We start from the raw sequence: 13,902 nt of genomic DNA on the forward strand, positions 1-13,902 counted from the left end.
AACCGGTCTCCCCATACAAACGAGAACATGTGTAAAACACCCAACATGGCAACGGGGGTAATAAACTTGCCAACAACACGGCGGGTAACAGAAGTAATAGGCAGACCTCGGGGTTGTTAGTGGTCTCTCCGGGCCCTCCGTGACCCGGGTGATGATAGCGGGTCTCGTTCGCTCCTGGGCCCCACGGCTGTGGTCGAGTTGCGGGAGCCTGAGGGAGATCTTCTCCTTCGGTACCTCGTTGGCTGCGTATCCATGCTCTCTGCCGGAGGTCCGTTCCATCTGCCCACTGAACGGCGGTATACTGCGTACCATTCCGGAACCGCAACTGGTTGGATGCCCAGAGCTTCAAAGAAGTGAGGGAGATCCTCGGGGACTTTTAGCATTGCGGTACGGCCTTGGTGGGAGGCCGACAGGCAGAAAGGGAACTTCCACTTATAGCGAATGTTCTCGGAGCGCAGGACATCAAGCAGGGGTTTGAGGTCCCTGCGATGCTTTAAAGTGATTCCCGAGAGGTCCTGGTAGAGTTGAATTGGCGCTCCTCCATGTTGAAGGCGCTGTCCTCTGGCTTGCTTCAGGATCTCTTCCTTCAGGCCGTAATCAGAGAGACAGCAGACAATATCCCTAGGGGGATCTGTGTCCTTGCCTCTGGGGCGTAGCGCCCTGTGGATCCGTTCCATGGCGATCTGCGTGTCCGGGGGCCTTTGAAGGATCGAGTTAAAGATACTTGTCACTTCTTGTCTGATCCTGTCACTTTCCACTGCCTCCGGGAGGCCCCTCACACGTACGTTATGGCGGCGTCCCCTGTTCTCCAGGTCTTCCAAATGGCGGTTTACCTCCCGCAGCTGTAGTGTGTGGTCATCAATTTTTCTGGTTGAGCGCTGGAGGACAAGGTCGTGGTCTTCCAGGGCTTTCTCCGCTGCCTGTACTCTCCCATCTAGCGCCTTAAAATCCAGGCGCAGGTCTGCAATGGCCGCCGCGAGTGCATCTTTGATGTCCGTCGCCACCGCCTTCAGGTCTAGGATGGTGATCGGTGTAGCCGCCGATGCCGGGGTCAGAACTGCGTCCGGTCCCCCGAGAGCCCCCGGGGGGGAAGTGTGTGGCGTCGCGGAGAGAACAATCTCCTGATCTTGTGAGGAGATCTGCGAGCGGCCTACTCGCGCTCCTTGGCGGGAAGCCGTCATGGTCCCGCGGCCGGCCCGGAACATCTCCGGTATTGTATGCTCCAGCGCGTCGGTATGTTCCCGGGGGGAGCGGGAACGGGAGGCTGAGGACTGCCTCGACGCCGTGCCCATGCTGTAGTCCGAAAAAGACGGGTGAAAAGTGCCGCTAAGTTTGATAAAGGCTCTGAGGTGGCAGGAGCTCAGCAATCAGGCAGCCATCTCCTAGCTCGGCTCGGCCACGCCCCCCTATATCTTCTATTTGTTAGCTGACAGACAATTAAAGCAGAGTTCCGGCAACAATTTCACTTTTTATATATAAATACCCCTGTAATACACAAGCTTAATGTATTCTAGTAAAGTTAGTCTGTAAACTAAGATCCGTTTTGTTAGGTTGTTACAGCATTTAGACACTTTATAAAATAGAAATTGACTGGGGCCATCTTAAGTGTGGGCATCATGAAGCCAGACTGTATGACTTCCTGGATTTCAGCCTTGCAGATCTTGCACATGCTCAGTGCTGCACAAGCAGTGTAATAGGTTTCAGATCAGGTTTCAGCACCTGTACTGTCCAAGTCACATGATTCTTCGAGACTGGGGAGTGCACAGACTCCTGGAAAGTTACACCCACTACATTCCCAGGAGTCTGTGCGGTGTAGGTTAGGAAGCTTAAGCACCTAGGTGCAGGAAGTGGGAAGATTAACTATTCTGCCTAGCAACAACACTTTAAAGGTATCTAAAAAAATATATATTTTCTTAAAGGACAATTGACATTTTTTTAAAACTACTGATGTAATGTTATATTTATGGGTGGAACTCCACTTTAAAGTGGATGTAGCATTCATTAAAGTGGATGTAAATCCACTCTAAATTACTTCCATAGTGCTGATCTATAAGGATTTTTATGCCTCCTGCATGTATCCTTACCTGTCAAATATCTCCCCTTTAGCAGTTTGGAGCCCTGCAAGACTCCGGATTCTGTGACAGGTCTGTTGCCCAGGGCTCAGTGGGTGGAGTCGTGATGTCAGTAGACTCCCCGCCCACCTCTACACTCCCCTTGGCCAAGCATCGATTTTTATTACACTGAACTTCTGCTGGTCTCATGGATTATGCCCCATGATCACTAACATCCAGTCAAAACCCAGGAATGCGCAAATTTCATGCAGGCAGTGCCCTGACTGGGATTCAAAGTGCTGCTGCAAGGCAAAAGTGCTAACCTTTAAGCTAAATTTACTGACTAGGATAAGTCCTTGTAAACCATAATGCATTGCATAGACTTGGAACTATGTTCAGCAGGCTTACAAAGACCAATAGAGGGGTTCTCACTGTAAAAAGGGGGGGGGCAAAGAACAGTCATAGGGGGTTATTTACGAAAGGAAAATCCACTTTGCACTGCAAGTGCACTTGGAAATGCAGTCGCTGTAGATCTGAGGGGGACATGCAAGGAAAATAAAAAAATAAAAAAACAGCATTTTAGCTTGCACATGATTGGATGATAAAATCAGCAGAGCTTCCCCTAATTTCAGATCTTCCCCTCAGATCTACAGTGACTGCTCTTCCAATTGCACTTGCAGTGCAAAGTGGATTTTCCTTTCGTAAATAACCCCCATAGTGTCTGTGAATTGGAAATTGGAGGGAAAGCTGATAAACTGCATAAGGAAAGACTGGGGTTGATTAGGAAACTGTTTAAATGATGTTATTATTGGGGGGCTCCTTTGTTTTTCATTTTATTTTATGGTTCATTTAAAAGGATAGTTTACCATTACAAAACAACTGCTTATGCAGGTAAGGGATGTTTGTAGATTAAAACAAACTGTGCAGCTCTGACTAGAGATAAATAATACCCTTTCTATAGGTGTAGGCCATTTGCATACCTTATAAAGCCTGACTGGAATACTCCCCGGATGTCGCTAAGTTCTTCCAGGACATTGCTAAGTGAGGCCTAGTTGTCACTGCTCACCTCCACCATTACAGGAGTGAGCTCTTTCTCTGATTCAAACCCCCTCACATACTCCTTTTCTTCCACTGATGCAGTAGTTCTGAGCTCATCATTTTAGAGCTCCCTCCTGTGATGGTGGAGGTGAGCAGTGATGACTAGGCCGCACTTAACAATGTCCTGGGAGTACTTAGCAATGTCCTCAGAGTTTTCCAGTCAGGCTTCATAAGGTATGTAAATAGCCTCCACCTATAGCAAGGGCTTTATTGAACTTTTCTGATATGTACCTTATTAGTAATCCTGCATTGTACGTGAGGACAATGAAGGCCCTCCCACAACCCAGTGTGTCAGAGAGAAGAGGTCAGGTGACTGTTCGAAAGCTTGCCAGAGCAAGAAATTAGGTATTATACCTTATTTGTCTATTTCTACAATTAACACGCATTTAATCCCTGCAGTGCTGGGGCAAAATAGGAAGGGCTTAACCACTTCCATACAGGGCTGTTATACACACCTCCATACCGGGCCTATTCTGGCACTTCTCTCCTACATGTACAAATCATCATTATTTTGCTAGAAAATTACGCAGAACCCCCAAACATTATATATGTTTTTTTTAGCAGACACCCTAGGGAATAAAACGACGGCCATTAAAACCTTTTATCTTGCACGGTATTTGCACAATAATTTTTCAAACGCCTTTTTTTTGGAAAAAAATTGTTTCATGAATTAAAAAAATTACAAAACAGTAAAGTTAGCCCAATTTTTTTGTAAAATATGAAAGATGATGTTACACCGAGTAAATAGATACCTAACATGTCACGCTTTAAAATTGCGCACACTCATGGAATGGCGCCAAACTTCGGTACTTAAAAATCTCCATAGGCAACGCTTTGAAATTTTTTACAGGTTACCAGTTTAGATTTACAGAGGAGATCTAGTGCTAGAATTGTTGCTGGCACTCTAGCGCACGCGGCGATACCTCACATATGTGGTTTAAACGGCGTTTACATATGTCGGCGGGACTTGCGTGTGCGTTTGCTTCTGCGCGCAACCTACCGGGGACAGGGGCGTTAAAAAAATAAATTTTATTTCTTTTTTTTTTTTTATATATATATTTATTTCTTTTTTTACACTTTTTTTTAAATTTTTTTTTTTTTATTATCACTTTTATTCCTATTACAAGGAATGTAAACATCCCTTGTAATAGGAATGTGTGTGACAGGTACTCTTTATGGAGAGATGCGGGGTCAATAAGACCCTGCATCTCTCCTCCAGGCCTGAAAGCATGAGATCGGTGAAAAAAAATTCACCGATCTCATGTTTACTGTTGCTTAGCAGCCGCAATCGCGGCTTTGTTTACTTACGGGGACCCGGGCGTGACGTCATCACATCGTGCCCGGGTCCTCCGATGGTCATAGAGATGACTGGTGACCATCTGGTCACCAGTCATCTCTATGCTTCCTGCGAGCGCCGGACGATTCGTTCTCCGGGCCCCCGATGGCACGGGAGAGCCCGGAGAAGCACCGGATGGCGGTGGGAGGGGGGGATGTCCCCTCCCGCCGCCTGTAAGAACGATCTAGCAGTGGAACCGCCGCTATGATCATTCTTACGTTGTGCAGAATCGCCGGCACAAGAGAAGGATATCTGAATGATGCCTCTAGCTGCAGGCATCATTCAGATATCCCCCCCACAAAGCCCAGGACGTCATATGACGTCCACTCTGAACGGCAGAGGTTCTTTGTGGACGTCATTTTACTATGGGCCGGTAGGGAAGTGGTTAAAGCAGAGCATTCACTTGTTACTGGCAATCTGTTCTTAGAGCTGCCTTCTGCTTGCAGCACATGGATGCATTACTTGGAGAAAAAAAAACTAAACCATTTCATATTATATACAGTAAGTTAGGAATACCCCAAATAGGCTCCTGACTAAAACTGCCCTGCTACTGGCCAATGTTATACTACTGTATCTTATGCAGTATCTTAATTCTTTGACTAAAAACCTCAGCCACCACTCTTTGTCTCTTGTAAATTTGTGCCTAGCCATCTTTATTAAAATTGTCCTGCTGTTGGCCAATTTTACACTACTGTGGTAAAACTGCTGCCTGTACTTTTTGGGCCAGATTCACAGAGAGAGTACGCCGGCGTATCTACTGATACACCGGCGTACTTTCAAATTTCCCGCGTCGTATCTTTAGTTTGAATCCTCAAACCAAGATACGACGGCTTCTGGGTTCGATCCGACAGGCGTACGGCTTCATACGCCTTCGGATCTTAGATGCAATACTTCGGCGCCCGCTGGGTGGAGTTTGGGTCGTTTTCTGCGTCGGGTATGCAAATTACCGATTTACGACGATCCACGAACGTACGCGCGGCTGTCGCATTTTCTAACGTCGTCTGTAGTCGGGTTTTTCCGGTGTATAGTTAAAGATGGTATTTTGGGGCGTATACATAGACTTGCCATGTTAAAGTATGGCCGTCGTTCCCGCGTCGAAATTTGAATTTTTTTTTTTCGTAAGTCGTCCATGAATAGGGATGGACGTAAGTCACGTCCAAGTTCAATAAAAGACGTTGTTGCGACGTCATTTCGCGCAAATCACAGCGGGAAATTTCAAAACGGAGCATGCGCAGTTCAATCGGTGCGGGGACGCGCTTCATTTAAATGAATCACGCCCCCAACCCGCCGATTTGAATTCCGCCGCCAGAAATACACTACGCCGTCATAACTTACGGCGCAAATTCTTCCTGGATTTGACGGTAAGATACGGCGGCGTAGTGCATCTCTGATACGCTGCGCCGTTTTACATCTATGTGGATCTGGCCCTTTATTTCTAGCACATTTTGTCTAATTTTCCCTCATTAATAAAGCCTTACTGCTGGACAATTTTCACTGCTGTGTCAACTGTGGTTTCTTATTCCTTAACAATAGTTTCACAGAAATATGCCTCGTACACACGACTGGTTTTCCTGACGAGAAAACTGACATTTTTTAGATTGGTCGGGAAAACTGATCATGTTTATGCTCCATAGCAGTTTAGAAAACTACCTGCAAAAAATTTCGAACCTGCTCTATTTTTTCCTCTCGTGTTTCCCATCAGTCATTTTTTCGTTGCGAAAACCGCTTGTGTGTATGCTTTTTCGAGGGGGGAAAAAAAGGCGCATGCTCAGAATCAAGTATGAGACAGAAGCGGTCGTTCTGGTAAAACTAGCGTTCGTAATGGAGATAGCACATTCGTCACGCTGTAACGGACTGAAAAGCGCAAATCGTCTCTCACTAAACTTTTACTAACACGAGGATCAGCAAAAGCAGCCCAAAGGGTGGCGCCATTTGAATGGAATGTCCCCTTTATAGTGCCGTCGTATGTGTTGGACATCACCCCGCTTTGGTCAAGGTTTTTTTTTACTAAAAGTGTGTATGCAAGGCAGTCTTGAGAGGAATCACGTCGGGAAAAACTTCGGGTTTTGACATGTCAGGAAAACCGGTCGTGTGTACAGGGGATTAGGCCAGTTTTTAATCCGTGAGAACAAGAACAGCAACAGCCAATTTCTTCTATTTATCAATGAAAAAGTCCCTGAAAAAAATCCAGTTTTCTTAACCACTTGACATCCGAGGACGTCCATGGACGTCCTCGGCTTTGTGCGGTGATATCTGAAAGATGCCTGCAGCTACAGGCATCATTCAGATATCACCGCCTTCAGCCGGCAATTCTGTGCAACATAAGAATGATCATAGCGGCGGTTCTGCCGCTTGATCGTTCTTATAGGCGGCGGGAGGGGACATCCCCCCCTCCCGCCGCCTTCCGGTGCTTCTCCGGGCTCTCCCGTGCCATCGGGGGCCCGGAGAGCGAATCGGCCGGCGTTCGTTGGAAAAGCATAGAGATGACTGGTGACCAGATGGTCACCAGTCATCTCTATGACCGTCGGAGGTCCGGGCGCGACGTTATGACGTCACGCCCGGTACCCGGAAGTAAACAAATCCGCAATAGCGGCTGTCGGCATTAGATCTGTGAATTTTTTTCACCGATCTAATGCCTGTAAGCCTTAAGGAGAGATGTGTGGTCTTATTGACCCCACATCTCTCCATAAAGAGGACCTGTCACGGAAATAAAAGTGATAAAAAAATATGTAAAATAAAGTGTTAAAATTAAAGAATGAAGTAAAATAAAAATAAAATTACAATTTTTTTTTTAAAACGCCCCTGTCCCCGGTAGCTCGCGCTTAGAAGTGAACTTGCATGCAAGTCCCGCCCACATATGTAAACGCCCTTTAAACCCCACATGTGAGGTATCGTCACGTGCCTTAGAGCGTGTGCAACAATTCTAGCACTAGACCTTCTCTGTAACTCGAAAATAGTAACCTGTAAAAAAAATTAAAGCGTCGCCTATGGAGATTTTTAAGTACGGAAGTTTGGCGCCATTCCGTGAGTGCGTGCAATATTAAAGTGTGACATGTTAGGTATCTATTTACTCGGCGTAACATCATCTTTCATATTATACAAAAAAATTGGGCTAACTTTACTGTTTTGTTATTTTTTAATCCATGAAACCGTTTTTTTCCCCCCAAAAAAAGGCATTTGAACAATTATTGCGCAAATACTGTGCGAGAAAAAAAGTTGCAATGTCCGCCATTTTATTCCCTAGGGTGTCTGCAAAAAAATATATAATGTTTGGGGGTTCTGATTAATTTTCTAGGGAAAAATTTTGATTTTTACATGAAGGAGAAAAGTGCTAAAATAGGCCCGGACGTCAAGTGGTTAAGCTGAAATGAATCAGATTGGGGTGCTGCTGATGTATGTAAGCCAAGCTGATTATAAAAGTTGAAATTAAACTCCACAGCCAAATATGCCTAGCCAGTCTATGTTGCTGAGACTGTTCATAAATGTTGTAGTGCCCTGTAACACAAAATGCAGCTTTATAGCATGCCCAAAGCAGGCTTTTTATTTAAAACAAACTGCGTAATTTCAATGTTGTCCCCAAAGCTGCAATGTTTGGCATGTTCCCCATGGTGGTGCCAAGTTTCTCATGTCTTTATGTAGACAATAATTTGTCTATTAACCATAGACTTCAATGGGATTTCCTTCTAATTTCAGGTTTCACCAAACTTTAAACAAGATTTGTCGAATTCTTGGTAAATCAAACCAGGGAAGATTCAGCATCAGAAAACGCTTTTTGATACCTAGCTCTAAGTAAATACCATCTTCCAGAAAGTTGGCATACAAGTAGTATCTTCTAGAACATTGAGAAGGTGGGTAGTGCTATACAGGTAGGAGCACACATCTGAGGTTGCTTCTGCAAAGTTTATATAACGATAATATTCAGAGGCCAAGTAATATTTAATGCCTCAAGGTTTCTTTAAGGTCAGTCAAGAATATAAAACACAAATACAGGCATACCCCACTTTTAAGTACGCAAAAGGGTTTATTTACTAAAGCTGGAAAGCGCAAAATCAGGCTCATTTCTGCACAGAAACGAATGAGCTTCTAACCCCAGCTTGTTCAATTAAGCTTTGGTAATAAAACCTGGAAGCTCATTGGTTTTAATGCAGAAGTGAGCCTAATTTTGCGCTTTTCAGCTTTAGTAAATAAACCCCATTGTGTACTTAAAAGTGGGGTATGCCTGTATGTGGTATTTTCTAAAAAAAATTATTGAAATAGAAAAAAGTGAATTTGTTTCAGTACAGCACCATCTATAATCTTATAATTTTTTTTACTGCTTTTTGATTTTCAGAACAAGTGTAATATATTTTATAACCCTATATGAGAAAGTAATATTTTAATCATTATCTGGGTCATGGGTTTATATTTAACTAATGTTCTCAGTAAGAGAACTGTGGAACATTACACAGTGTATAACTGGATACTTGCCCATGGCCATCCAGGCTAAAAGTTATGCCGCGTACACACGTTATTCATGACGTGAATAATGAATTTTTTTTAAATGGTCATTAAAAACGATCATGTGTGGGCTCCAGAAAATTTTTCTCTGCGTGAAAAATGGGCATTAAAAATTTAGAACATGCTATAATTTTTCACGTTGTCTCTTTATTTCTAGCACATTTTGTCTAATTTTCCCTCATTAACCACTTCCAGACCTTAGGTGTTTTTCAGATTTGGTGTTTGCAAGACTAAAACAGTTTTTTTCTGCTAGAAAATTACTTAAACCCCCCAAACATTATATATATTTTTTTCTAACACCCTAGAGAATAAAATAGTGGTCATTCCAATACTTTTTGTCACACCGTATTTGCGCAGCGGTCTTACAAGCGCACTTTTTTTGGAAAAAATCACTTTTTTGAATTAAAAAATAAGACAACAATAAATTTGGCCCAATTTTTTTATATATTGTGAAAGATAATGTTACGCCGAGTAAAATGATACCCAACATGTCACGCTTAAAAATTGCGCCCGCTCGTGGCATGGCGTCAAACTTTTACCCTTAAAAATCTCGATAGGCGATGTTTAAAAAATTCTATAGGTTGCATTTTTTGAGCTACAGAGTAGGCCTAGGGCTAGAATTATTGCTCTCGCTCTAATGATCGCGTGATACCTCACTTGTGTGATTTGAACACCGTTTTCATATGCGGGCGCTACTCACGTATGCGTTCGCTTCTGCGCGCGAGCTCGTCGGGACGGGGCGCTTTAAAAAAATGTTTTTTTTGTTTTCTTATTTATTTTCATTTATTTTATTACTTTTTACACTGAAAAAAAAAATGTATCACTTTTATTCCTATTATAAGGAATGTAAACATTCCTTGTAATAGAAAAAAGCATGACAGGTCCTCTTAAATATGAGATCTGGGGTCAAAAAGACCTCAGATCTCATATTTAGACTAAAATGCAAAAAAAATAAAAATAAATTTGAAACTGTAATTTTTTCAAATGACAAAAAAAAAAAAATTGTCTCTTTAAGAGGCTGGGCGGGACTGACGTTTTGAAGTCACTTCCGCCCAGCAGAGCTATGGGGACGGGCGAAGGAGATTTTTCCTTCAGTCTCGTCCCCAGTCACCAGCCGAACGGTCCCGATCTCCTCCGCCGCTACCGACGGCTCCGGTAAGCGGCGGAGGGCGCAGGAGAGCGGCGGGAGGGGGGGGCCCTCTCCCGCCACCGATAACGGCGATCTCGCGGCGAATCCGCCGCAGAGACCGCCGTTATCGTGTACCAGACCACGCACACTAAAGATCGATACCTCGGTTGTGGCAGCAGCTGCTGCCGTTACCGAGATATCAATCTTTAAAAAATGGACGTACATCGTCGTGCGCAGGTCTGGAAGTGGTTAATAAAGCCTTACTGCTGGACAATTTTCACTGCTGTGTCAACTGTGGTTTCTTATTTCTTAACAATAGTTTCATAGAAATATGCCTCGTACACACGACGAGAAAACTGCCATTTTTTAGATTGGTCGGGAAAACCGGTCATGTGTATGCTCCATAGCAGTTTAAAAAACTACCTGCAAAAAAATTCGAACCTGCTCTATTTTTTCCTCTCGTGTTTCCCGTCGGTAATTTTTTCGTTGCGAAAACCGCTCGTGTGTAGGCTTTAACGACGGGTAAAAAACGTGCATGCTCAGAAGCAAGTTATGAGACAGGAGCACTCGTTCTGGTAAAACTAGCGTTTGTAATGGAGATAGCACATTAGTCAGGCTGTAACAGACTGAAAAGCATGAAGACTGAAAAACATGAATCGTCTCTCACCAAACTTTTACTAACACGAATCCAGCTAAAGCAGCCCAAAGGGTGGCGCCATCTGAATGGAACTTCCCCTTTATAGTGCCGTCGTACGTGTTGTACGTCACCGCGCTTTGCTCGAGCATTTTTTTTTCGCGATCGAGTTTATGCAAGGCAGGCTTGACAAGAATCTCGTTGAAATTTTTTTTTTCTAGGACATTAAAAATTGTCGTGTGTATGCGACATTAGTCATAAAGATTTGCCATTGATGACCTTGTTCTAATTTCTTTTCAGTCTGTGGCTTTAATGCTAGTGATCTGGGACAAACATGCATATGGGCGGGACCTACTTTGCCCTGCACGCAGGGGTACCTGCATTCTCTCATCAATGCCAGGTGGAGACTGCAGTCATGTGAAGAATCTAACATTAAGGCAGTTCCCAGACTTAGAGATGAGCCTTCACTTTGTGCAGTAATAAAATACAGCGTTCCTCTGAAATGTGCTGTCCCATGTCACTACATACTGTATCTGATATCTGTTGCATTAGGAGGGATGTGCTGAGCCTGCACCCATTCCACCAATCCAGCGTACCTCACTCCTAGTACCAGAATGGGGCCCCACTGTGCACTTAGCGCAGACCTATTGTGTGCACATATTTACTCTTCACTTCCTGTACCTTGTGACCAGGTCATAGATTTCTGTAACGCTGGTTTGGATCCAATTGCTGGGGAGGGAACCAAAACACTGACCCCCTCACTACCGGATAGACCAGTCACCTTACCAGGTACCACTGCTAACGATTGGTTGCTTTTAAAAAACAGTTTTCATAGTTTCATAGTATAACATTTTGCAAACAGGTAATTTTTCTCCTTCATTGATGTGCGCTGATGAAGCTGCACTGATGGGCACTGATAGGCAATGATAAGGCGGCAATGATGGGCACTGATAGGTGGTACTGATGAGGCGGCACTGGTGGGCACTGATGAGACTGCACAGATAGGTGGCACTGATGGGCACTGATTGATGGCACTGATAGGCAGCACAGATGGGCACTGATAGGTGGCATTAATGGGCACTGGCAGGTGGCACTGATGATGAAGCACTGATGGGCACTGATTGACAGCACTGATGGGCACTGATAGGTGGCACTGGTGGGCACTGATTAAAAGTACTGATGGGCACTGGTAGGTGGCACTGTTGGGCACTGGTTAGCAGCACTAATTAGCAGTGCTGATAGGCACTATGTGGGATTGATGTCCCTTTTACAGAAGCCGGTAATCAGCTTTATTCTTCTTTCCTCATGCTTTCAGCGCGAGGGAAAAAAAAGCCGATATCTGGCTTCTGTTTACATCATGTGATCAGCTGTGATTGGCTGACAGCTGACCACATGGTAAAGGACCGTGATGAGCCCTTTATTCGATCTGTGATCAGTGGAGTCCCAAGGACTCAGCGATCAAAGAGTGGGCGGGCGGCGCGAGCACGGGAGGACATCCATGGATGCCCTCCTGGCATTTTAAGCCCACGCTGTAGCCATCTTTCTGCTATAGCGTGGGTGCCAAGTGGTTCATTACTTCTGAAAAAAATAGCAGTGCATTCCCTGTCTTGAGCCTTATAGCTGCACATCTGCAGTGTGAGATCTATAGCACTGATATGTCTGACAGCTGGTCTCAAGAGATCTGGCATGAGATTTGGTAATGTCATTAGTGTGATGCTAACAGTTCTCCTTGTTGAAAAGGAAGCTGTACCTGAGAACCTGCAGTGCAAGGATCTCCCTGCTATTTCTATATTCTGTCTGTAGATCTATGCATTCTCTGTCTCCTGTACATTTTTAAATATTTCTCTACCAGTAATCAGATTATGAGGAAGCAATGCCTTGCTTCCACCAAGATGGCCACCCCCACAAAGAGACACAGGGCCAGATTCTCGTCCAGCGGCGTATCTCTGCGGCGGTGTAACGTATCCCATTTTAGTTACGCCACCGCAACTTAGACGGGCAAGTGTTGTATTCTCAAAGCACTTGCCCTGTAAGTTGCGGCGGCTTAGCGTAAATTGGCCGGCGTAAGCCCGCCTAATTCAAATTTGGATCAGGGGGGCGTGTTTTATGTAAATCTTCTGTGACCTGACGTGATTGACGTCGAATTTCCCAGTGTGCATTGCTCCAAAGTACGCCGCAAGGACGTCATTGGTTTTGACGTGAACGTAAATGACGTCCAGCCCCATTCACGGACGACTTACGCAAATGACGTAACTTTTCCAAATTTCGACGCGGGAACCACGGCCATACTTAACATTGTTACGCCGCACTTACGCCACCATATAGCAGGGGTAACTGTACGCCGGGAAAAGCCTAACGTAAACGGCGTAACTTTACTGCGTCGGCCGGGCGTACGTTCGGGAATTCGCATATTTAGCTCATTTACATATTTCAATGCGTAAATCAGCGTACACGCCCCTAGCGGCCAGCGTAAAAATGCAGTTACGATCCGACGGTGTAAGAGACTTATGCCTGTCGGATCTAACAGATATCTATGCGTAACTGATTCTAATAATCAGGCGCATAGATACGACCGGCCGGACGCAGAGATACGACGGCGTATCTGGAGATACGCCGTCGTATTTCCTCTAAGAATCTGGGCCACAGTGTAGAACTTGGCAATACAAGTAAAAGGGAAAAAGATCAGCATCGGGCAGACCACAGGCATTATTGGTTACTAGTCCTTTTCCTTCTGTTTGTCTTTTTTACAAAAATGTCCACAGTTCAATATTACACAAAAGAACAGCTAACAAACTTCATCATATGTGACTCCAGAGCCCCTGGTTAGAGCTTTCTGTTAACAAACTAACATATTTGAAGATGGAGTCTCCATCAATTTGATCTTTACAAATAGATACAGTTTTTCAGATTTTTCTTTGTGAAAAAGCAGGGGGTACTTTGCAGTGAAGTAGGGAATAGTTTGACAAAATAAAAAAGCAATAACATTAGACCTGCATATGTTACATGGTAATTTTTTTTTTTGTACATACTTGAGGTCCTCCTGAATCCCATCATTTTCTGCTGTAGGCTGAAGCTTATTGAGCCCTAAACCATTTTCCTTAAGGTCATCCATCTCTTTATTCATGTCACCCAGTTTAAAAGCAGCTGGTAAATGAAG

The 13,902-nt window shown here is 44.4% G+C and overlaps 1 protein-coding gene across 1 annotated transcript in view; it reads right to left on the minus strand.

Annotated features, from left to right (window-relative positions):
• LOC120940140 (ATP-binding cassette sub-family B member 5-like) overlaps nucleotides 1-13,902 on the minus strand; it is a 72,778-nt gene that overhangs the window by 55,632 nt on the left and 3,244 nt on the right. The window contains exon 2 of the mRNA XM_040352807.1: nucleotides 13,775-13,889. Within this exon, the coding sequence (XP_040208741.1) occupies nucleotides 13,775-13,869 (95 nt within the window). The 5' untranslated portion in view covers nucleotides 13,870-13,889. The remainder of the gene's footprint in view (nucleotides 1-13,774; nucleotides 13,890-13,902) is intronic.

Source organism: Rana temporaria, chromosome 5 (genome assembly GCF_905171775.1).
Source record: "Rana temporaria chromosome 5, aRanTem1.1, whole genome shotgun sequence".
Classification (NCBI taxonomy): Eukaryota; Metazoa; Chordata; class Amphibia; order Anura; family Ranidae; genus Rana; species Rana temporaria.